Consider the following 27295-nt stretch of genomic DNA (forward strand, 5'->3'; position numbering starts at 1 on the left):
AAATTGTAAACAGAAAAGTAAACACTTTTTGAAATTCCCAAAATAATATTAATTCATTCGTCTTTGCAGGAAAAATTTCAGTGAAATGTTTAGAATATTGTTGCGAGAAAATATGTACATATATAAATAGTTTTAGGCACATCCACAATAAATAGAGTAGCATGTGTGGAAATTGTTCAAATGAAGAAAACCTGTGTAAGTGTACTGTTGTATTTATTTAAATTTCTAAGCATAAATACATTAATTTTTTAAAATAAAATGTGCAGTGGCTTGTTGTAATAATTATTATGCAATTAAAGGATCGAAAACGAGTTTTTTCAGTTTTCCGGCCGATTTAAAAGTTGCCAAAAAATTGGTGTTATTTTGCAAAATAAATGATATATTTAATACTAAATTAATAATTTCACAATTCTTTTATCATAATTTCATACATCTGATACATTTGAACTTATAATATATGTATATATTTATATACAACACAAGAAACGTCTTCTCCATTTGAATCACAACTTAAAAGACAATTTTATTATCAATAGGCCGATATATTTCTTTAGAAATGATTCAAATCTTTTCACTCAACAATATTCAATCGCTTCACTAAAACTTTTCATTAAAATCGAAAGAATTAATAATAGTTTGCGAATTTACAAAAGTGTTTACTTTTCTGTTTACAATTTGCAAGCCATTTGACAGTTTTTCACTCTTGTTCTTCTCAACACGCAACTATGACGTTTCATAATGGCGGTCGTCGTAATCTTGTATTCTATCATTCTTGTGTATGGGCCCTATTAGGTTTGCGATTACATGGGGCAACTTTAGTTGCTAATTCTCGGGCGATTCTCTTTTGCTGTCGCCCATTACCTTCACACGAGCAACTTGTGTTGCGCAACTCTGCTCGAGTTTTTTTCTCATTCTCTTTCACTTTACTTTAACCCATTGTCTACTCTTTACTTTAACCCATTGTCTCTTCTTTTTCCTTATAGGTATTTGGGCCACTCTATCACATATATTAATCAGCTCTGTCAATTAAGAAATACATTTTATTTATTAAAACAAAAATATATCACCCTTTTTACTATCGTCTGAATCAATTTGTATGGCTTCCTCCATACATTTCACAATATCTTTAATTAATTCGATTTTTTCGTCATACTCCATTTTCTAAAATATTTATATTATATTATGTATATTTGTATACATATTTGCAAATTACTTACCAAAAGATGAAATTAAATTTTTTAAATATATTCAAAATATTAATTTCAAAAAAATATACGCAAATGCAACTATGTACTACGAAAGAAAGAACACGAATGCCGAAAAACGTCGCAGCAAACTGTTACGAATAAGAACACAAAGCGAGTTGCTGAACACTGGAAACTCGGCGCGATTCCCCTCTCCTCGTCGCCCCCTCGCCTATAAACTAAGAGTTGCCGCAACAAAAGTTGCCGTGTGTGATAAGGCTCTAGCATGTTAATATTACAATAGGGGTATTCGCTTGCTCTTGCACGATTGCAGATTGCAAAAATACTATACCGAAATATACAAGGGCACGAGAGCTATTGTGAATTGGCGCACCTTCTGCATACATTTTTAACAAAAAAACTAACAAATCTTTATAATTTAAATAGAAATTATAAAATCTATTTAAAACTTACCTTCCTCAACAATTTAACGCCGTAATATGTCTTTATGTATAATGACAGCTAAAACAGGGTTGCAATTATATTTTTGCGTGACATTGCAGGCAAATATACATAGGTTTTGGTCTGACATATTTTACAGCCATTGCAAATAATTTTCTGCGTGTGTTTGTTGTTGTGCCGGTGCACCAAGAGGAAATATATGCAATTCTTGCACCGTGCAAGGGTTTTGCAAGAGCAAGCTAATACCCCTAATATGTTTACAATGTTAATAGTTTTTCTCTCCCTACTACGCTTGTGCAATCTGCTACCTACGGCTTGCAGGGGGGTTGTCTACATGTACATACATATGTATGTTATAAATTATTTATAATATAATTTCAGCCGAAGGCCCGTGATCTCCGAGATGACTATCCTTTGCGTTAGAACGAGATTACACTAGGGTTGTATTTCGAAATTTTGGATAAATGATGATGTTGAAAGTTTATCAAGAAATAGGGAAATCAATGTAAGAATTATTGTAGCAACAATGCAAAGAGTTTTTAATCTTATATGGCGGATAAAGGAAATATTTCATTTGAGGTTAGTGAAGTTACATAAATAAATAGGACTAATATATCACCGGTTCGGAGGTGCCAAGCGATATTCTACCACAAAGTGGTGCAAAAATTATCAGTTACCCCTTGGGATGTGGATTTACTCCTTTTTAACATATGTATGTATGTCAAAATAGTTCTATTTAAATTGCGTGTGTTTGGGTCCCGTTCACGACGCACTGTGGAACAAGGGATAAGATAGCGAATTTTCGGGGTTGACAGAATTTTCTTAGAATGTGGCAGACAACTAGTCACCACAAATTCTCATGGATAGGAATGTCATTATTTTTGAAGACTTTGGTTCATGGCGTACATCATAGATCTCAACAAATGCATTACTGTATGGGCTCCAATTGTGATTTGGTTATTTGCACTAAGTCTTTCCAAAATCTTGCTACTCTTTAAATTTGTGAAGTCATCAGAAGCAAATGCCAGCGAAAATACATAATAAAGTAATTTAGGGTAAGGCTCTGCCGTCTTCAGATAGAAATTATTTACTAATTCTAATAAAACTACATTTTTATTTATTTTGTTTTTTTCGAAGTAAAGTATCATGCCTTTATTTCACTATTCTGCTTACAGAGAATATTTAATATTATTTTTTGTTTTTTGCTCGCTTGATATACATACATATATGTATATATGCATTATATTAATTATTTATTATCGATCTTTTATTTTGACTACCATAAATACTACAATTTTAATTTAATTAGAAATTGAAACAAATGATTATGTTGTTTGCGATAGACACCTTCAAAGACTTTTGCTTTTCTGCTTTAGCATGCAAAACGTTGACGAACTCTTTTTCAAGAAAGTATTTCCATTTTATACATACGAAGTTCAGCATTATTTTTATAAACACCAACAAACTGTCATCCTTTATACATACATACATATGTGTGTATGCACGAATGTTGGTTTCAAATCCTAAAACAGACATTAACCCACTAATTCTGAGACATATGTATTATCTAATCTCTTTTCTTACAATTTAAATCCAGAAAATTCGTGTGGTTTGTTGTGTGTGTGTGTTATAACCCTGTTTATACACAATATTAATAACTTCATATACATATGTATGTATGTATGTGGGAAACCCATTTTTATTAAAGCCAAGTTTCTCCGGAAATTCTTAGTAGATTTTAGATAATATTTTAGATTATAGTTAAAGTAGTAATTCAATTTATCTACAATGTTTGTTTTTGAAATTTAGTTTATTAAAGTCCAAAAATCTAAATGGTGAGGATGTAAGGCAATAAGGAGAAAGAAAACACTATTTGAAATGCGTATTTATCATGATTTAATTATAGAAGGTTGTGTCAATGTGGAGCGTCCTTCCTTTTACGAAAGAAGTGATTGCAACCATAATGTCAAAATTTTCTGTTTTTTGTCTTTCTATTCAGTTATCACTCAAAAATTGCATTTTTATTGGTTGCATTTTTTTACAATTTCCTTTTAGAATCATAAAAACAAAACAATGCAAAAAAACGCCGGATTTTGACATCATGGATTCAATTACTTTTGAAAAATTGTTGTTTTTGAGCTATTGACACAACTTTATATAATGAAATCATGATATTTATTAATCTTTTTGGCGTTGCGCTCAGTTTGTATTGACTTAATTTTTCGAAAAAGTCTCTGAAACTATAAACATATGCAGCACAACAAAATACATATATTCGCTTTTGAGATCCATGCCTTAATAAAGTCGCATAGTGTAATCAGGGCGGACATCAAAGTCGGTATTTGCTGAAAGTGGCCGACAGAACTAAGAAGAATACAGAAAACATTTTTAAATAAGTTATATACTAAAAGCGTAACAGTTAAATATAATTGATAACACTTACATAAAACTTAAGTAACTACGTACATATGTATGTATGTATATATGAAAGCATTGACCACATACATGTGTACACCCAAAAGCCAATAAAATTTTTTTGTCTGTGTATACAATGTCTTTCATTACATCAAACAAAATTTTTAAAAATTCATGAGGCTGAGATCAAACCATTAAGTTTTGGTGTTTAGTATGTCTGTTAGTTTTTCCTTTTGCATTTTGAATTAAGCAATAATTATGCGTTTGTAGTTTGGTTCTAAAGCTTTTCTGTGCTAACGACCGCACTGGCCATGCAAAGTTTTCTTTATATCAGGGCAATTCACAATCTGGTGCAGTGCAAGACCATTTGCACCAGATTGTGAATTGCGCTATCATGTTTTTCATTATTGTTGTGAGATTTTTTACGAATTTTGCAAACACAATTTCATAATTGCATTCACTATTTTTTTAAATTTATTTTTATTTTTTAAACCCTTTTTGTAAGTGAGTAAAAAAATACATATCAATATCCATCGTTTATTATTACTTTCTAATATTCTTCAGTTTCATAGTTTTACACACACAAACACATTTCAAGACTTATCGGAAAAAACTTTATCCATTAGTTATATTTATGTACTTATCTTGTATAACTATGTGTGTATACAATTTTGCCTTTTCTCATGATTTGCGCGTTTAATAAATTTGGCTCAGATAATTATTCGACTCCGCTGTTTTATGTGCTTTGAAATCTATAATGTGTCATTACAGTTTTAAAAGTATTGAAAGCTTACTCAATAAACTAAATATTTATTGCTTCTAAAATAAAAAAAAAACAATGAGATATAAACACTAGTTTTCCAAAAAATATGAAATATTGTTTTCAAATGTTTATTCAGTAAAAAAATATATTCAAAATAACTGACAGTTTTCACCGCATACCAATTCTGATGCGTGCTGTCACCTTGTAAGGCTAATATTTTTGTGTCTGGTGTTGATCAAGCTTTACGGGGCATCTCGACAGGATAAAATCTATGTCTTGCGAACTGTATTGCCGTGCCTATTGCCTGTGGAGACTCCACATTGCTTATAGCTTACAATATATGGCAAACTAATTGGTATGCCATATATCGTAAGCTATAAGCTGTCACTTCAGCAGTTTGACAGCGCAGTTTTTATTTCTATGAAAATATCGAAGATGCAACATATCCTACTTGCACATATGCCGACGGCATTTTCATTTCGGTAATATGAAAATTAGAAGAGCGAGTATTGAGACGGTTGTGTTATATTATAAAAATAAAGTACATTTTTAAAATAATATTTTTTCAAAAAATAATTATTTAGTTGAATATTGTTAATTTACAGAAAAATTATGCAAATTGGTTTGGGAATAAGCGAAATCTTAAATTTAATAAACTTATATTAGCGAAAATCAAAATATCATTACTCATTTTAAATTCATTGTTTTAATTGGTATATAAAATGTATGCCACAATTATGACATAGTAGTTCAAAAATATGAATTCTTATTTTTCCCAGAAATATGTACGTTTGTAAAAAAAGGATCTTTTTCTTATTATCTTATTTTTCCCAGAAATATACATTTGTAAAAAAAGGATCTTTATCCTTTTTTTATTTTCCACATAAAAGATTTAAACAGTTCAAGGGCTCAAAACATGGGCTACATCAGCTACCTACCCAAATGCTACCTTCGCAAATGATAAAATAATTTTTTCAAGAGCTCAAAGCATGCGCTACATCAGCTCGAACCTACCTACCCTACGCCTTTACGCAAATGATTATCTTATGATAACAAATGCCCACATACAGATTTGGCAATGGCAATAGCAATAGATTTGACAGTTCGCAAGACATAGATTTTATCCTGTCGAGATGCCCCGTTACTATACACACAGCAACTAATTTTTTCTTTATTTTATTTTTTTCAAATTAGATTCAATTTAACCATTGTTGCAAATTATGTATTAAAAGACAATTGAAGTAACATTTTGACTAGTTTTTGTATTGTAATCCAGAAAATTAAAAATAAATTATTAATTAAATTGAAAAAATATATATATTTTTAATCCAAGATGTCTAATTTTTCATCAAAATTTTTGAACATAATAAATCCTAACTTTGGCTTTAACTTCAACATAAACAAATTCCCTCAAGTGTTTGAACCGCTTACATACACAAACTTTTTCAAAAATCTTTAAATTCTAACACAAAATCAAGCTTAAACCCTTACCGATTTCTATTTTAGCCTACAAAGGAAAAAAAACGTTCATGAAAATCAATTTGTTTGCAATTAACCGCCATTACTTTCTTAATCACTTACCTATCTTTTGATATTACATTTGATGTTTAACCTTTTGCTTAAATGCTATGCTGTACATTGTGCCCTAACCGTTACTAATTTTAATATTTCTAAACTTTAATCACACTTATGACATTTAGAGATGCTTGACTTAAAGTATATTTTATCTAGATTTACATACATACATGTGCACTTCCACACATACTTCACTATTCCATATTATTTTATGAATCATGGACTATTGTAATTGTCAGTTAGTATTTTATGGTTTTATCATTTAATTAAATTCAAATATTTTGTATATTTAATTTGCACATAATTATGTGATTTTGGAGTTATTTCAGCTAACCAAAGCTTGTGCGTCAAATAATGAAGGAGGTTGGATTTCTAAAGATTCTTCGTCTACTTTCAAAACAAGAAAAAACGCCAACGTTGTTTACACCAAAGCTTTTATTACACTTCACAAATAAAAATTATAAGAAAAAGAACTTACTATTAATTGTTAGTTTGTTTGACAGCTATAGATTAGGAAAATATTTTCGGTTATTATACTGTTACCTTGAATAACATCCCTGCCAAATTTCGTGGAGATACCTTATCAAGTTTATATGACAGCTATATGCTATAGTTGTCAGATATTGGTAGTTCTGACAAATGAGCAGCTAATTGGAGGGAAAAGAAGATCGAAAAATGTCAGACGATATCTCAAAAACTAAAAGCCTATTTTGAGTATAAACAGACAACAGACAAACGCATGGAGATGTCTAAATCGACACAGCCCGTCACACTGATTTTATATATATACATACATATATATAATATATACTATATATTATAGTCTACGTTGTTTCGTTTTGGGTGTTACAAACCCTGTTCAGGCTGTTATTAAGTATGATCGTGCGACCAATGCGTGCTAGTGTAACAAAATCATTGAAATGAAACATAAAATTGTCATTTTAACATTTTGTATTTTTTTTACTTAATTAAAGATATTTGTAAATTTATAAAAGAAAATGAGTTAAATTAAATTAAATACATATCTCTTAACAGCATAAATCACTCGTTAGGATCACTAAAATTATACAGTACGCAGCTTAAGTATGCAAGCTGTTTCAACTTTCCATTTAATTATAATTCATTACACTTATAACTCTGCTCCGTACTTATCCAAGTGCTTATTCATAAAATATATTTAGACATAGTTTTCTTCGCTATAGAAAAAATAATTAAAATTATTTTTAAATTAAATTACATATAATATCTAACGCATTTAGCATGCGCTTTCACATTTTGGAAAATTCCACACCAGAACTAGGCGAATTTGTTGAAAAATTAAAATTTTTTAAAATAGCTTATATCTTTGACAACCAAATTTCGGTCGTTACAATGGGTAACACATATACATATTTTGTTGTAAATATGTACAGACTTGCACAATAACAAACGCATTTTGCTGCATGCCCGACTTATGTAAATACATAAATACAGCCAGACTAACGACTAATACTTATTGCAAAAATCATATATAGACATACATAAAATGCACTCGCAGCACTAAAATCTAATTTGAAATTGGCGAGCGTTTTTTATATAGTCTTTCTCTCAACTAATACAAATGGGGTACAACATGAAGACATTTACCATACAAAATAATAATAATTGTTAGAATATAAAAGCGTGTGTATGTGTCTTAGTACTTCAATAAATCCGCTTGGCGCTTTTCTTTGTAACCACTTTTAACTTTACATTTCCTCTCAGTACGCACTTTTACTCTTTTACTGATTTAAAATTTCGCTTTTGTCATGTTTATGCACATATTTCTATGCAGATTTCATATAGTGCACTAGAAATATTTTATATCTTTGTTGAAATTTCCATGAATTCATTTTTGCAAATAATTGTACATGATTGCTGTTTTGTTGTGATTTTTGTTTTTGTTGGTTTTTTTTAGTTTGTTTTGTTTGTCGAATTTTAATTTTGTTGTTGCTGCTGTTGTTGATATTCGATTGGACTGGTTATAGCCCGCAGGAAATCATGTTGCGACTGCAATATATTGCGTATGATGCGCAGCCACTCGTTGGTCAACTCCACGCTGGACGCGTAGCAAATTATTTTCAAGCCCGGTTTATTTGGATCGGTAGATTTGAGCTGAAACCGATTGTTTTCTAATTCTTCTAACTGCATTTTGTTGACCTGTGAAATAATTTTTTTATTAAACAATGGAATTTATTTATCAAATTCAAATTTAATTGTTTTAATGTTATTATTATTTCTATGCAGTTGATCCATAAACCCACCCAACTATTCTCATCACTTTAGTTAAAAAAAAATTAATGTAATAAAAAAATAATAATAAAATTGACATAAAAGTTTGCAAAAATTGAAATCCTTGTTTTTTGTGGTTATTTTAATACAAAATTTCACTCAATTTAACTCAAATTTGCTTATATTTTATCTGCAGCAATCCACAATTTTTTGAAAGACTAATTTGCTCCAGTTCAACGGCATACAATCACATACTTTACTCAACTAAAGAACAAGGTTGGAGTGCCTGGCCGCTTTTTACGTGAATTTAATAAAAATTATTGTCAGTTTTTTGAAAAGTGGGACCTTTTGAGATTTCCAATAAAACATCTGTCTTCAAATATTTGGGAATCGGGAAAAAGTTGATTCCACTTCACAGTTGACCTGTATTTCAATTCGTTTTGGAAAGTAAAATATATACCCTTCTTAACCTTTTACTTAGTATAAAAACCAGAAAAAACGGTAACTTCGGTTGCACCGAAGCTATAATACTTTTCACGAATACCAAAGGCTATAAAAGAACTATACAGGCAGACAGAAGGAACATCGACTCACCTCGACAAGCTGATCATTTACATACATATGTATATATTTTATAGGGTCTCCTTACTTAATAATAAACTTAATATACCCTGTTCAGGGTATAAAAACACATAAGGTTAGTATTAAAATAAACGATATTAAGTCAGTTCGATTAGAGTAATATTCGAATATTCGAAAAAATTTATGAGTAAAGCAGATGTGTAACGGTATTTCAACAAAAAACTACTCTTAAAGTCAAAAAATAATTTTAATGAAGACACCAAAAACTTTATAAAACTCAACTATTTTTGGAAATTACAGTTCAAAAAATCAAACTAACACCTTTAAAGGAAATATTTATTACTTTTTACACCCCAATTGATTGAAATTTCAACCCACCTGTATATGCGAGCGATAGGTGTATGTTGGACTACTATATTGTAGTTTTTTGCCATCGATATCTGCGAAAATTATGCTCTGCTCAAAAAGGAAAACATAAAGTTCACGCGGTTTCTGCAACATATAAGCATTGCGATCAGCCTTTTCATCATCAATGCAGTAGAGTTTGTCATGCAATAGAAGTTTTCCTTGCGCAGTAATTTTACCCTCGAATTTTTGTAAACGACGTAATTCCATCGCTTCATTAGCAGCCTTACAAATCATCTAAAAGTGTCACGAAAAGTTGATTAATATTAATATTGCAGCGAACAACGATTAATTGTGGTTATTTATACATTAAACAAGAAAAATGGTAGAAAACTTACACCCATAACCCGCATAGCTTCTTCGACGCCAACCACTTCGGCATCGCGCCCAGCAGCTCGGGCATATTTGGCAATCTCTTTAAATAACAGCACATATTTCGGCAATCGCTGCACTGGTTTTATGAGCAAATCGTTGAGCTGCGCAGAAAATTAAATTTTTAGTATAAATATTTAGCTTTAAAGCTGTGATTAAGCACTTACATCCAAGCGGCTACCTAGATTCTGTCTGATTTTGTCAAAATATAGCAAGTGCGTGGTCACAATGTGATCCGATACCGGTTTGTTTTGAAAATATTTATTATACATATCGAATTTGTGTAGATAACGTTTGATTAGGGGGCCCAGATCGGCGGGGGAATTGCGGCAGCGCACTAACGCTTCTAAAAAGGATCTGTCGAAATAAAATACAAAATATTTATTTTTTAATAATTTCAAACATTTTTTGCGCTGTTGCAGTTTACTTACTTCTTATGCCACTCATAGATAGCTTCAATATTGCCAAAAACCATGCGCTCTTTGCCTCCCTTCAAATCGTCGGGTTTGGGTATATCACTTTTGGGATCCAGCACCTCGGCTAGGTAACTTCGATTGAAAAGAAAACAAAGATTTATACAAAGTTCACGATTTCGGCGCCCAAAAATCGTTAACTTACTCATCAACTATACTCTTCAAGTCCTCAATATATGACTTTTCGGTAGTTATTAGCTCATCGATTGCATATTGACGCAATCGAAGCGCACTCTCAATATCACTGTTCTCGGTGTTGCGCTGAAGGTGTGGAAAAAAACATGTTAAATAAATAAATAGATAATAACACTCTTAGCTTTTAAACTGATAAGGAAGTATGATTTTAATTATTAGAAGAAAGTGAAAATACCACTCTGTGTGCAGTTTTACTTTTAATATACAATTAATTGAAGTCGACTTAAAATAACTCAGTACTTTTTAAGATAAATATGTTTGACTTCGACTTACCTCCTCATGGTTGTACGTGTTACTGTTATCGTAACTGTCTGTAGCATCTGTTTTCTCACCAACTGTGTTGCAACCGTTGCTAGCGCACACATCAGCATTGATGCTATTGCCGCAGTTGTTTACGTTTGGTTTTAATATTTTCGATTTCTCCTCGTGTTGTTCCTGTGGCGTGGCAGGAAAAAAGCAAATTATTATTGTTATATAAATCCTTGTTGGGATCTAAAAAGCATACCGTTTTTTCTTTGACAATTTGCTCAATTTCTGACAAATCTACGGCGGGATTACCTTCCATTTTTCCAGCGCTTGCCTGCAAATAAATGAAAAGAAAACATATTCATTCAGTGAATGTTTTAAAACAATTGGGATTATAAGTGTTTTTTGGGAACGATTATAGTTGGAGTTTCACGCCACGATGAAGTTTGAATTTGCAAAAAATTGTCCTCAAATCACTTGCAAAGAGTTCAACTCTGAAATCGCAGGAGTTTCACTGCTATCCAATACCGCAATAAAAAGCCTTTGTGGTCTCACAAAACAGACAGAACGATTGCTTGGAATTTTGCGTTTCAAATGGAATCACGGCTATGGAATAGTTGAAAATTTGCACAAAAACTTTTGGGAAGGCTAATTTATCACACAAGTATTCAGTGAATGTCGAGTCATAAAAAATTTGCCTCATGTACATAAGTTCTTCATCCACTTCTGCTAATGACTATAACATCTCTTATGGATCGACTCAGCTCAATTTGTATAATAGCTAGCGAGCAGTAAAAATTCAAAATATATTTTATAATTTTATACATTTTAGAGAATAATATTTATTTTTGTTAGAGTTTCTGGAACAGTGACAATAAAGTTTTATAAAAATAAATATATATTAGAAAAAGTGCACCTCTGCAGATCATTATGAAGATGTTTTTCATTTTAGGCGACTTAATAAAAAATAAAATAATAATAAACATAAAATTTAAAAGTCCAAGAATCATCTTAGAAAGTCTGTTCAGATGATTGAATTTAAAAAAAAATATTTGAAGGTTATGTTACGATACATCTCTCCTGAAAAATTACACAAATTATGAATTGAGTCTCAGACCAAAAATATTAAACGATAAGTTGGGTTAAGCGTGCATAAAAGTGAGAACAATGTGTGTTACTAAGTAAACTATGGAGAAATATCATATGAGAAACACTTTTAACAAAAGCTTACCGACAATTTATGGAGCTACCGTATTAAAGTCTGAACGTACTCAACCCCTTTCTCTCAAATACCAGATTTATTGTACATACATATATGCATATTGCGAAAAATATATATGTATATTAGGGTGTGTCATTCTGAGGCAACATTTTTTTTCAACTGAAAAACAGGCTAAAAACTTTCGAAAATGTGAAAAAGAAAGTCACTCAAAAGATGAGCTCTTAATATTAATATTAAGAGGTGCCTATTTCAAATTTTCTGTTTTCGGAATCGATCTTCAGTAGTCGAATTAAGAATTAAGAATCGATTCTTGACATTCGAAAAATCGATTATTTTACGAGAAAACTCGATTTTCCAGTGGAATCGGAATCGAGTTTACCATCCCTACTGGCAGCCATCGCGTGCACATATAATAACCTTCGCACAATAACCACCCCAAAAAAAATGATTTTTTTTCCATGTAATTTATATGGAAAACAGAAAATTTGAAATAGCCACCTCTTAATATTAATATTAAGAGCTCATCTTTTGAGTGACTTTCTTTTTCACATTTTCGAAAGTTTTTAGCCTGTTTTTCAGTTGAAAAAAAAGGATGCCTCAGAATGACACACCCTAATGTATATATTGGGTAGTCGAAAAAGTCTTTTGGTATTTTGTCAATAGATGTCGTTGCAGTCGCATATTTGCAGTGCTAAAAATCACATTGTGTTATAACGTATAGTGTTGGAAATGTGAGATTTTAAGCTTCATTTACCAAAAAAAAAGCTATAGCCATTCAAATATTAAGTATTCAAAAATGAGTGAAAATAATGAAGAAATTCGCTGTATTTTGGAATTTTTCTATAAAAAAAGGAATATGCCACGCAAGGCATCAATGAAATTTGTGAAGTTTATGGAGACAATACCATGTCAGTTCGTGTAGCACAACAATGGTTCGCTCGCTTCCGTTCTGGTTAGGTTAGGTAAGAATGGCTGATCGATGATCCCACGTAGACTAACAAATTAGTCCTTTGTGATGCCATTAATTGAAAAACTCCCGTATTCGGACTTACAGTTTGCCGAAGCGCTTTGTAGCCAATATATATTTACACAGACTCTTAACTTCAACACCCGCCAGTTCGGTGAGGTGTCTAAAAGTATGCGCCCCCAAGTGTCTGAGTCTTGACATCCCAAAAGCGGGACAGTCAAGCAGGAAGTGCTGGCTTGTTTCTACCGCATCTTCTTCTAAACAGCATCTGCAGTCAGCATCCGGTAAGATACCCATTCTTACCGCGTGTAAGCCAATAGGACAGTGGCCGCGCGTGGCCCAGCTATCTAGTAGTAGACCACAAGAAGAAACAGGAGCACCGATTCCACCGATAATGATTCTAGGGTGCCTTTCCTAGCTAACTCATCAGCTTTGCAATTGCCTGCAATTCCGCTATGGCCCGGCACCCACACCAGTCTAATCACAAAAACTCTAGCTGCTAGAGATAGCGACGTTAGACATTCTTCGACCAACCCTGAACGCACTTCGAGTGAGTTCAAGGCTAATATAGCCGCTCTACTATCAGAGTGAATAGTCACTTGTCTGAAGGTGGATGGACTCTGTAGCAGCAAATCAGCTGCTACCTTGATGGCTGCGACCTCAGCCTGGAATACACTACAGTAGTCGGGAAGTCTGAAACAGGAGTTGATGGAGAGCTCCCGACAGTAAACCCCTCCACCAACCTTCCCCCAAGCTTTGACCCATCCGTGAAGAAGCTTGCTGCCCCCCTCCTCCATCAATGAAATTTGTGAAGTTTATGGAGACAATGCCATGTCAGTTCGTGTAGCACAACAATGGTTCGCTCGCTTCCGTTCTGGACTTTTCGAAATTTCGATTTACACTGATGGAAGAATGTCTCTAGCGAAAAAATGGCAAAAAGTGATCGACGAAAATGGTACATATTTGTTTATTTATTTATTAGTATAAATTAAAAAAAAATAAGTTAAAGTTTGATTAGAAATACGAAAAGACCTTTTCGACTACCAAATATATGTATGTATTGGGAAAGTCGAGCGATTGGGGTCATATACATACTATATGAATATATAAAGTTTCCTTCGGTCTTATATATTTTCTTATATGTACTACGAAAGCTGATAAAAAGCGTCCTCGGCCTTTGAAAAGCTGAACACAACATGTTTGCAATAAATTAGTAAATATTAACTCAAGAGGTTCCAATGTAAGCCTTTGCATTGAAAGCAAATAAATAAACAGTCTGCATAGTCAAGTGGTGAACACATAGAGCGCGACAGACTGCAGCAGCACGACAGTGAACTGAAAACGTCGTTGTTCATCTTACTACATGTACATTTTGAGAAGCAACAACAACACAGTTGTCCATTTCGTATGTACACAATTTCGTTGTGGCCATACTAATTCCTTTTACTTCAATGAAATTTTAATATTTTGTTCAAAATGAAATTTTTTATGCAAAAAATAAGTAAATAGGTAAATATTTTTGCTTTAAATTATCAATTGTTATCACAAATGATATAATAGAGCTATAATATAGCTATTTTATGCTTTTATTTGAAAAATAACGTCAAGTTTGTTAGAGCTGTGAATAATTTTACATTTTACATATTAGTGGCATCACCACTCTACCTCCTCTTTCTATCTTCGATTCTACTGTCAACTCTACTGTCGTCCTACTGTCGTTGGCAAAAATAGGAGGATATTGAAGTTAGCGTGAACGACAACTGTCGGCCTGCAGTCGTGTAGTCGTGCAGCTGTCAAAATAACACTGCCCATAAGAACGTGTGTATTTTAATATTTGACAGATGTAGTTTGCAGTCTGTCGTGCTCTATGTGTTCACCACATCAGAAAATTTAGCTCATTCGTTCGAATAGCATGTGTATGTAAGCATTAAAAAGTATATAATTGGCTGCATGAAGTAATGAAATGAAAAGCATCTGAAAGCGCCCGCTTCCTGTTTTCCATTCTTTCTTCATGTACACTTACAAAAATACTTACACAGGTGCATATTCACACACATATGTACATACATAAGTATGCAAATAAATACAAAAATATTGTTATTTCTCCACAATGCGCCACTAAAAATATACGCACGTATCGGTAATGACAGCGTGTTGCCGATGTGATTTGTAGGTTCTTAATTAAGTGCGTTCTGAGTACACACTCTTAAGAAATGCAGCTGGGTGTCAGGCAAGATGCTTGGACATATGTAAAATAAATGTATTTTGTGAATGACAAGACACTGAATATTGGACACAGGCAGTTCTCATGGAGGTAGTGATTGAGAGCAGCTAATCCCCTTGATGATTTTCTCGCAAATAAATCAAAACAAATTGTGAGCTGTGAAGGGTGAAATGAAGCCAAAGATATAAGAGGTGTGTGGAATGATTAAAAAAGAAGAACAATAAAAAAAAAAACTGACAAGCTGGTGATTCTAAGAGAGGGGAGTGTGTTAAAGAACGTGCTAAGCTTGAGATTTTAAAAGAGAGAAGAGAGAAGTTTTGAACTGAATATTCGTCAAAAATTTTTAATCAGGTGTATCTACAGCTATGAACCCTTATGATGTTACTAAGTTCAGTAGTCTTTAATTAGTTTCTTATCTTTCAAGTATACGTCAAACAGGTTATAAGCATAGAATTATTATTACATTGAATTAATTGAAATACATTTTGATGAAATCTTTACAATTATAATTTACAAATTGCAGTTAAGTTGAAAAATTTGGCGTTTTCGAAGAACTCTATGAGGTATACCACACAAGTTTTAAAAGGTTCAAGGTTCTGGTATTAATGACAGGCGAACTCAACTTTTCACTTAAATTCAGTGGTTACCGTTCCTTAGTATCCCTTTTTAGGACTAACTCCGCATCTTTTAATGACATTTTAATAAAGAAAATAATACTTTTGGGTTCACCAAGACCTTCTCTTTTATTTTTTTACATATACATGCATACATAAATTTTAGCTTTCTTAGTTCGCTTCAGACTTACAATAACTGCGCCAAATACACTGTGTACTTTGCGACGAAATTTTCGCCAACCACCGCGATCTTCGTATGCCAGTTTCTTTTTATCTGCGCGCAAGTGGTCAAGCCACTTGTATTGTTTACTAAACAACTACTAAATTAATAAACAATTTTTTGCGAATTATTTTTCGAAAGCGCACAATAAAGTACACAGACTGATTGTACAATTTTTAAATAATTTTTAGCAGTACACTTAAGATAAAATATTTTTTTATTTTGTTTAAATAATTTTTTTGGTTTTTATAATATTTCAAATTATTTTTTCCACAATAATTTAAATTCGCTCATCCCAAGCACTCGATCTTTTTGAACAATGCGATTCGTGTATATAAATACTAAAATTCTGGCAGCAGGGCAAATGCGAACTGAATCGCTTGCGAAATAAATGCGTTGTGGTTCTCACACCCGAGCCGATCGCTTCAACTCAGCGGCGTTTATGAAGAAGCGTGAGATGAGTGCGGCCGCTGAACAACTAAATATTAGGCAAATAAAAAGTCAGTTGCATATAAATAAGCTTGTAAGTACGAAAGTATGTGCATGTATACGCTGAAGCAAAGGCAAAAGGCAAACATCTCATTAAATAAATAATAATTGTGCGGAATGACTAACTGACTGACTGACCCAACCAAACGTGTACGCACAAATGTATGTATATATAAATATATACAGTTACGGACAATAAAATATAATCAAAAGATTTGTGTTTAAAAAATGATTCGGGATCCTTTTATGTGATGAATGCAAAATTAATATGTTAGAAAATGATGGTTGCACGTGACTCCGACGCCCAAAAAATAAAGAAATGTTCGTCCGCTACACGATTAAGTTCTTCAAAACCCGTGACGGTAACATGATGGTTTAGGGTTGTTTCTAATGGTGTGGTGTCGCAGCTATTTTTTTGATGAAAAAAACATGGACCCTCACATACAGTTGTCCACAAAATAATAGGAGTGCCAATATGAAAAATGTGTTTGGCTGCATAACTTTTTTAAATCACATCTAAATGACGCGAAACAATAACGGTACACATAACGGGATGCTAGCATTAAAATACCAAACAAATTTTTATTGTGATGATTGCTATTCTATTTCTGCTTTGCTAGTTCTCGGAGACACTTGTTATTGCTTTCCACAAAATAATAGGAGTGTTAGATCTTTCGTTTTCAAAATAGTCCATAACATAAAAAATATTCACAAAATTAGAATAGTACGAGGGCTGCTATATATATTTCTGGCCTAATAATGAAAATAGGAATATTTTTCAACGAAAATGGTTTTATTGTTTTTCAAAATATTCTCCATCAAGATTTATACACTTTTGCATGCGCTCAAACCAATTTTTGAAGCACTTTTTCCACTCCGATTGAGACACCTCCAAAACATGGTTTTTGAATGCTTCAACAGCATCTTCTGGCGACGAAAATCGTTGACCACGCATTATTTTCTTGATGTGTGGGAATAAAAAGAAGTCATTGGGTGCCAAGTCAGGGCTGTACAGCGGATGACCCATCAATTCGAAGTTTTGGCCGGTCAAAAAGGCGCTGGTTTGAGCCGATGTGTGAAAGCTCGCATTGTCATGGTGCACAATGATTCGTCTTCTCTTGTTCGCTTTTCGAATTTCTCCGAAGACTTCAGGCAAACAAATGGTGGTGTACCACTCAGAATTGACCGTCCTACGTTGCTCAAGCGGAACAGTCGCCACATGACCAGTTTTGCCGAAGAAACAGGCGACCATTTGCTTCGAAGTGCTTCTTCCACGAACAACTTTCGTTGGATTTGGCTCGTCTTGGAAGACCCACACGGTCGATTGCTGTTTTGTTTCGGGCTCATACGCATAGATCCATGATTCGTCACCTGTGACGATCTTATAAACGTCTTTTGAAGCACCGCGATCGTATTTTTTCAGCATTTCTTTACACCAATCCACACGAGCCTTTTTTTGAGCGATTGTCAAATTGTGCGGGATCCACCGAGAACAAACCTTTTTTACGGCCAGATGTTCATGCAATATCGAATGTATGCTGGTGGGAGAAATGCATAGGCATGTCTCTATCTGAAGGTATGTTACATGACGGTCTTGCATTATCAGTTCACGTGCGGCATCGATGTTTTCTGGCACAACGGCTGTTTTTGGACGACCTTCACGGAATTTGTCTTTGAGCGAGCGTCGGCCACGATTGAATTCGTTGTACCAGTTTTTCACAGTGCTATAGGATGGTGCTTCATAGCCATACAAAGATTTTAGTTCATCGATGCACTCTTGTCGTGATAATCCACGTCGAAAGTTGTGAAAAATGATCGCACGAAAATGTTCACGAGTTAATTCCAATTTTTGGCCGAGATGAATTTTTTAATTCCCTGTAAATAAAACAATCCACGATTAGATGACAAAACGTTCTGAGTGATGTTATGCTAAAAAATGTCAAACTTTCCAATGGAAATGTCAGATAGCACCTGGCAACACTTAGTGTTGCCTAGGCCAGAAATATATATAGCAGCCTCCGTAAGTATAGTTCCATATTCTAGCAGCAATTTAAATTAGTTATTATTTTATTTAATCATTGGGGTTTTCTCCAGTGGGTAGAGGAAATCATTGTATAGAGGAAAAGCGGAAAACTATAAAAAATTGAGAAAACTAGGAAAAATTTATAAAGGGATCCAAGAAATCGTAAAATGCTCTCCTCAAATGATAGCAAATGCCATTTCTTTCGTAGACGAAAGAGAAAAAAATCCACTGCAGACGATCGCAATATATATGTATATATGCAACATTAATCCTTTTGCTTCAGCCAGGAGCATTCATGACGAATTAAATTTGTCAGCTAATACTGAAACTGTTCGTAGGAATTTGGAGCAGAACAAATTATTTGCCTGAAGTCCACGAAAAGGACCCCCATTAAAAAAGAAACACAAGGAAGCCCGCATACAATTTGCAAAAGAGCAAGGCTCCTGACCCACGTCTAAATGGCGAAACATATTGTGGTCAGACGAATCCAAAGTTTAGCTGTTTGCTAGTACAGGCTCTAGGAACTTTATCCGACGTCTCCCTAACTCAGAATATAATCCCCGGATTACCACAAAAACCGTTATACATAACGACGCCAAATCATGGTACGCGGTCGTTTTTCACATTGTGGTGTTGGTCCAATTCACTTAATTGAAGGCATCATGGACCAAAGGGCATATGTCAAAATATAATATGAGGTATAGTTGACACATTCCTCTTGGAATATGCCATTGATATGGGTATATCAACTGGATAATGACCCTAAACATACTAGCAGCAAGTGAGCAAAAAAAATGGTTTAGAGCCAACGAAGTTGAGGTTATGTGGTGACCTGCTCAGTCTCCTGACCTCAACTCCTTTGAAAACCTGTGGACAGATATAAAGAAGAAAGTAGCTGAAGAGAAACTAACCAATTCGAGATATTTATGGCAAGTAGTGAAAGAGGCTTGGAAAGGAATACCAATAAAACCTTGCCAGGATCTCATGGACTCCATGCCTCGGAGGTGTGATGCTGTGTTAAAAAATAGAGGTTATGCAACGAAATATTAATTATTTTAATATTTTATGAAACTTTGGAAGCATTATATATTAAAATTATAGAACGGTCTCGTATTACATAAAATACTCCTATTTTTTTGTGGAACTAGTTTTTTAGTTTACTTGATATAAACTGCAATATAAAATTTTGTTTATTTTTAATTGAAATAGATGAAATATGGAATTATTAATAGATCTTTAGCAAATTACATTGTTCAAAAATTTTGAAAAAAAAAAAACAGTTTTGTTAATGAAAATTAACAATTCGTTTTTCCCATGTGGTCACACCTATTTTTTTGTGGACAACTGAATATGTACGTTAAAATCTTAGATGAAGTCATATTCTCATAAGCTGAATGGAATTTGCTTTTAATTTGGTAATTCCAACAAGACAATGATCCGAAACATTAGGCTCTTACAAAAACAATGGTTTTCAGATCATGGCGTTGATATTATGGCTTCGCCAGGACAATCACCAGATCTGAATCTAATCGAAAATTTATGGAAAATCGTTAAAGAAAATGTTGGACCTGTTAAACCGAAAAAATAATTCTTATTTTTTTAGAACGGAAAATTAGTACTATGGTTGATTCTATTTTATTGCCCATAACTGTATTTGTGTACGTTTCTACCTGCCCGTTTGTATTAGCTTGATGCTTTTCACTAATCAAGAGCTCAACAAGATTTAGTAGCTGCGGGTGTTCCCGCTGCTGTTTCTTTGTTGTTATTATTGGGCATAAACAACGTGTTGACTGGCCGCCTCTCTTCCTTGTTATTAGCCTAAGAGTCTATAAGTGTAGCGGATATATATGTCTGATCTATCCTAATGCTTCTAAGAGTGTTTATTTTCAAATTTAATCCGCATAACTTTAATATTTTGAATATGAAATTTGGTGTTTCGCAAAAAATTTCTTTTTATACTCTTACAACATGCTGCTCTAGAGTATAATAGTTATAATATGTAACACCTAAAACTAAGATATATGTATATAAATGATCAGGATGATGAGAAGAATGGAAATCCGAGTGACTGTCTGTCTGTAAGTCCTTGCAATAGCTTGAGTAAAAATTGAGATATCTTAATGAAACTTGGTACGTAAGTTCCTTCGTAAAAAGTAAGAATAATTATTTTCGTTACTCTATGAGTATGAGATATATACATACTCGTATATATCCAACTGCTTGGATTCCGATCCTCTGGTTGATGGTTTGCATCTTAAGGTATTTCCCCGGCTTTGGTCCTGGTAAGGTGCAAGAGTATGAAGTGTGCGATTACAACCGAACATAGCCCTTCCATACTTGTTGTTTTTGTTTTTAGGTGCAAGTTTCAAAGCTGATTCAGATCTAAAAGTGAAGGTTTGTTTGCATAATGACATGCGGCCGTGCGAAAAATGCGATAAATACTAATATTCGATGACCTTTTTTCAAAAAATTCCTGTTTACATATATACATTTTTATATGTATGAGTGAGTATTTCTGTAAAAAATTATGCATAAATTCAAGAGCAAATATTAGTGGTTTATTTGGCCGCGAGCTCTAAATTTACACAAACAAGGCAATATCACTGTAAATATATGTATATACATATATACATATACACATACATATTTATATTTATGTATGCGCATGAAAATGCGTGTGTGCCAACGCATTTGTTGCTGGGAGTGGTATGTGCCAAAACGCCTACGACACGCCAGCGTATAGCTTTTTTTCTTAAAAAAAAATAAAAGAATAAAAAATTAAAATATAAAAACATACTCACTTAAATTAAAAAGTAAACAAACAAAAAGTCTTGAACATAGGTTTGACTAGTTAATTAGACGCTTAATTGGCGCTAAATATACGATGAACGACTGACACTTGTTGTAGCCACTTAAAGTAGGGCACCTAGCAGAAAGGCGGTGAACCATAAGATACATAATTTTGAATGAAAAAAAACTTTAGCGGAAATAAGTTGTACTACAGCGACGCTAAAAATATTTGCACTAACAGTTGCTATATGGTATGCAGATAACATAGACGTAATTACAAATAAACAATTGAAGAGTTAAGAGACGATCATTCAACGAAATTTATTGAGTTATTTCTAAGCATTCTAATAACAAACGAAGAAAAATTTTTAATCAAAATTCATTAGAGCTTTCATTTTTCGAATATTATTCGAACTACGAAATGAGAACACCAATGAAGGTTGAATATTAGTTATGGACAATAGAACCACAAAATCATATTATTTTAAACGAAACATCTAATGGGTCGAACTTCCATTTGTGGCTACCAAAGAAGATTGAATATAATTCAGAGACAATAGTTTTGATAATGAGAATTTATAATAACATAAAAACAAATAATTACAAAAAATAACACTATTTAGAATTTTGACTATGCTTAAAAAAAATTATAAAATATTAAACTACAAAAATTCGTTATTTTTGCTACTAAAACCACAATATTTAACATATTACTGAAGTTATAATTTTATTATTTTTCCAAACGTTATTTACAATTGCTGCAATAAAATTGATCATAAAAAAAGAAAATAAATATTGGCATCAAACTAGTCATGGGTCACCCTATGCAAATATGAAATTGTGTAAGGCTCAATTTATTTAACGCCTTCTTTTATTAGTTTTTAAGTGGGAGTAATTTCTTTGTTTACTACAAATACTAAAATTTACATGACGGCTTGAGTGCCAATTTTATGAGTCTATGGAACTTTTAGTTTACGATGCGAAATGCTCACATCATTATGGAACAATCGGTGATGCTTTATTATCATTAAACACGCAACAACTTGCGGATCGTGTATGAAGAGAGACAACTGCTAGCACATAGTAATAATAACAGTAATAATAATATCACTGAAGCTCAGAAAACAATATAAAATAAAAATTAAAGACAATATGCAAAGCAAACCATCGATGGTATTGGTGACACGAATGTGATTGTGAGGAATAAAATACTGAGAAATTTTTCCAAGGTGCTCAATAGACATTTTTGAGTAAAAACACATTACTGAGACAAAACAAAGATCAAGGCTATGAGCACCCTGTAACTTCAATTTCAATGTTAGAGAAGCTATCCTCGCATAAAAAATGAGTAGACAGAGCTAAAAGTTATACGTTACTATTAAAATGAAAGCTATAAAGGAATATTTGGCGCAAATTCCATTAACTTATCTTATCCGTAAAAAACAATAAACAAAAACGAGTACAACAGGGCGTATGAGTGACATTTTTTTAATGCAATTAAAAACTAACCATCACATCATGTCAAAAATACACAATTGTTAGTCTGTATATCATCAAAAAATTTAAACTACTTCAATTTGAGAAATGGCTTTTCAATAGAGCTTCGACGAAATATTAAAGAATGTGCGAGGCCTCAAGGTAAAGCTTCTCTTGTGATAACAAAAATTAGGCTACATTTTCGCATCATAAATGACGAATCGTGCCTTTGAAAATAATACAAAATTTTTTGAACTATAAAGAGAGCACGTCATGTTGATAGCAATTGCTTCATTAAAACTCAAACCTAAAGCATCAAATCTGCCGTCGAGGCGCCATGAGTAATGCGATACGCTTGGATAACACATTAAGAGTTTACGGCTAATCAAAAATGGTGGCGTACAAGTTCGTTTCTAATATCATTGATGTCAAATCATATTCTTTCGGAGAGTTCGCGCTAAAGTTTATTTGTATGTTGACTTACCAAGTTTTTGGAGTTCTCTTTGAGATCTTTGGCAAACACAGGCGGGCCGTTGGCCATTAAGTGCGGCTCCTGCAGCGGTTTCATGGGCGGCGGCAGCTCGAGGCCAGCTTCTTCCTCAGCCTCGTACTCGGCTACTTGTGCGGCATTGGCCTGTGATGTCGCCGCCGACGTGCCATAATGGCTTCGACTGCTTGCTGTGGCTGAACTCGAAAGGTTCTTTTCATCCTGTTCGCTTTGTTTTTGTGTCAACTAAGTAAGAGAGAAAGTATTTAGAAAATAAAGAAATTATTTAGATTAAGTTTACTGGACAGTGGACGAAAACAAAGACACTATGGAGGCAATGACATTGCGTTTATTAGTTGTGTCTTTGCTATGTTGCATTAAATGACCTCCGTAAAATGAATTATCAAGGAAAGTATATTTTTATTTCTCCGAGGATGAAGTAATAAATTAAAATTATCAATTCAAGTTGAAAATATGGTAATTTCATCGTTCGCGTAAAAAAGTATTTGTCTGAATCTTCTCCTAGTCATTTAAGACAGTTTCTTAATTTGGTTATTAGTACACAATTTGCTAATTGGCTCAATTAAAGTATTATCTAAAAAATGATTTGGTATTTTACGGGTACGAGTAATATTCCATAATAAAGACTAACTTGCTCAATTTTGTGTAGAGATGGTGCAAAAATCGACAAAAGTTAAATAAAGAAATTTAGTCAATTAATGGTACATCATTTACTATTTGACTAAATTAAGCTTCTATCTGAAACATTATTAATTTCTTTCTATAATTTATTTTATAAATTTTACGGGTTTCAGCAGTTCGGTTTTCAAAAATTCTACAACAAGGTGAATACTAATTTAGTTAATTGAATTGAATTGCTTGAAAATTTGCTGTCTGTGTTAATACCAATATTTATATTCCAAAAAAGCCACCGAAAATCAAAGTGACTGCAATAAATAGTGAATTAAATGAAGATAACTTGCTAATTGACTTAATTAAAGAGCTATATAAAAAAACCTCAAACTCATTGTTTCATATAATACTTCTAATTGTTTACTTACCCTTAAGCTCTTCTCTGATGATTTCTTTGTTAGTGTTTTTTCTACTGGTGACTTCTCGTTCTTGTTCTGTGAGTGTTTGCGTAGAGGAAACCATTTTGGCCTGCGAATAGAAAAGTTACAGAAAGGTTAATTTGTGCAATAAATTATTATGTATTACACTGGTTCAACATGTTGCTACAGGGTATAATAGTTTTGTTCACCTGACAGTGTTACGTATTAATTAAAACTAATAATAATGACGATATATGATCGAGACGATTTGAAATCCGAATGACTGTCTATCTGTTCCTTAACGCAACTCCTATCGCCAGTTTGAAAATAGATGAAATCGGAAGATAACCTCGGTACTGTTCAAACCTACTAAAAACCTATATATTCCTATATCACAGTGCGAAAATGGGTGAAATTAGACTACAACCACGCCATGTTACACAATTTTAAATAAAAATTTGCCACCTTATGACCAAAAATTGACAAAAGCCAATCAAAACTGTTAAGGCCACTAGGTACCGAATATGTGAACCCCAATATCAATAGTTGACTTTTGACCGAAAATATCGGTCAATATGTGAGATATACAAGTGAAATTCTGAGAGAATCCTTTCCTGACAATAGTAACTCTGTGTATCAAAAATAGGTCGAATCGGGTCAATACTTCCCGACTGTATGAGTTATTATGCTTGTGTTCCCATCTTCTAGTTGATGGTTTGAACCTTAAGATATTTCCCTGACACTGATTCCTCCAAATTACAAGAGTACAAAATGTTCGGTTGTACCCGAATTTAGCCCTTCCTTAATTGTTTTAAATTAGTGATTAAGCCTAGTCTAAATTATAGAGAAACTCAAGAAATTGTCAAAAAAATCCCAGACACATGCATCTGCTCCGAGTATCCTTAAAAGACAATAGCGAAAGTTTGAAAGGATGATTTTAGCATCCAATAGGTCGATGAAGTATCTCAACATTCAGTGAAAGAAAATTCGGGAACTACGCTAGTATGTTAAGCCGTTTGTTAAAGCATAATTTTGATCGAAACATTAATAGAGGGTACCTAGGTTTAGTAGAAAAACCTGACCACGTTTGAACTTTTGAATTCATTAACCTATGTACTAGTTATACACAATATAGAAACTAACTTTACATTAATGTAGATACGTTTGGGTTCATGAGTTGTAATCAGTTATTTAAATATAATAACGTTTTATATAGACTAAACTACTAAAACTTGTGTATAGAAAATTGTATTGCAATTCTAAAAAATCCACGAAAACTGATGAAAGAATTGAACTTTCAATCTTTTTTGTATAAATTGTTAAAATCTTAGAACACAACTCAACTTTTTCAGAAGCATAAACATCGTCCGCAGTTGGCACATGGTCTTGTGCATAGTTACATGCTCGGACGCCTGCGCCACACATATACTACCGTACAAAAATGAACATGTAATGTGTGTGTTTGTGAGCGGTAGCTATGCGTAGTAACATTACATCAAAATGCTGCTAGCTCAGTCGTTCAATCATTATATTGTGTGCGCACAATTAAACGGAAGGAAAGAAGGAAGTCATTAAAAATGTGGAAATTAAGTCCGGAATTGGATGGTTGACCACATCGTCCCATTGTCAACAACTTTTTCGCCCATACATACACATACATACATACATCGATATACATATATGTGTTTGTAAGTGTTTACATTTACAAAAGTTACTGGAACTAGATAGGACAACACCCTGTAGAAAAAGTGACTGAGCTTGCGAAATGAAAATAGTTTACAAAATCATGTATCAAGCTCATCTTCTTCTTTATTGGCGTAGACACCGCTTACGCGATTATAGCCGAGTTAACAACAGCGCGCCAGTCGTTTCTTCTTTCCGCTACGTGGCGCCAATTGGATATTCCAAGCGAAGCCAGGTCCTTCTCCACTTGGTCCTTCCAACGGAGTGGAGGTCTTTCTCTTCCTCCGCTTCCCCCGGCGGGTACTGCGTCGAATACTTTCAGAGCTGGAGTGTTTTCGTCGACAACATGACCTAGCCAGCGTAGCCGCTGTCTTTTAATTCGCTGAACTATGTCAATGTCGTCGTATATCTCGTACAGCTCATCGTTCCATCGAATGCGATATTCGCCATGGCCAACGCGCAAAGGACCATAAATCTTTCGCAGAACTTTTCCCTCGAAAACTCGCAACGTCAACTCATCAGTTGTTGTCATCGTCCAGGCCTCTGCATCATATAGCAGGACGGGAATTATGAGTGACTTATACAGTTTGGCTTTTGTTCGTCGAGAGAGGATTTTACATCCCAATTGCCAACTCAGTCCGAAGTAGCACCTGTTGGCAAGAGTTATCCTGCGTTGGATTTCCAGGCTGTCATTGTTGGTGGTGTTTACACTGGTTCCAAGATAGACGAAATTATCTACGACTTCAAAGTTATGACTGTCAACAGTGACGTGAGAGCCAAGTCGCGAGTGCGGCGACTGTTTGTTTGATGACAGGAGATATTTCGTCTTGCCCTCCTTCACTGCCAGACCCATTTGCTTTGCTTCCTTGTCCAGTCTGGAGAAAGATGAACTAACGGCGCGGGTGTTGAGGCCAATGATATCAATATCTCCAGCAGCTGGTTGAAGAAGTCGCACGATAGGGCTCGGAGGTCCTTCCCGATCCTGACGGAGCTTTTGGTGTCGCTCAAGCTCATACAGCTATAAAGTTCGAGATAAAGAACTCAGAGATGAGTTTGGTAAAACTGATATGAAAAGTCTTATAAAAACTTCGACGGAATCCTTTAATTATGTACCACAAGCACAAAT

General features: G+C 33.6%; 1 protein-coding gene across 1 annotated transcript in view; it reads right to left on the reverse strand.

Annotated features, from left to right (window-relative positions):
* Positions 1 to 5872: 5872 nt before the first annotated feature.
* Positions 5873 to 27295, reverse strand: part of LOC126762727 (triple functional domain protein) — a 91594-nt gene continuing 70171 nt past the window's right edge. Inside the window, exons 11-20 of the mRNA XM_050479690.1 lie at positions 24496 to 24595; positions 23432 to 23680; positions 11182 to 11256; positions 10950 to 11111; positions 10627 to 10742; positions 10440 to 10556; positions 10176 to 10365; positions 9975 to 10112; positions 9610 to 9873; positions 5873 to 8577 (exon numbers count right to left, since the gene is read on the reverse strand). Of these exons, the coding sequence (XP_050335647.1) occupies positions 8356 to 8577; positions 9610 to 9873; positions 9975 to 10112; positions 10176 to 10365; positions 10440 to 10556; positions 10627 to 10742; positions 10950 to 11111; positions 11182 to 11256; positions 23432 to 23680; positions 24496 to 24595 (1633 nt within the window). The 3' untranslated portion in view covers positions 5873 to 8355. The remainder of the gene's footprint in view (positions 8578 to 9609; positions 9874 to 9974; positions 10113 to 10175; positions 10366 to 10439; positions 10557 to 10626; positions 10743 to 10949; positions 11112 to 11181; positions 11257 to 23431; positions 23681 to 24495; positions 24596 to 27295) is intronic.

Source organism: Bactrocera neohumeralis, chromosome 6, assembly GCF_024586455.1.
Source record: "Bactrocera neohumeralis isolate Rockhampton chromosome 6, APGP_CSIRO_Bneo_wtdbg2-racon-allhic-juicebox.fasta_v2, whole genome shotgun sequence".
Classification (NCBI taxonomy): Eukaryota; Metazoa; Arthropoda; class Insecta; order Diptera; family Tephritidae; genus Bactrocera; species Bactrocera neohumeralis.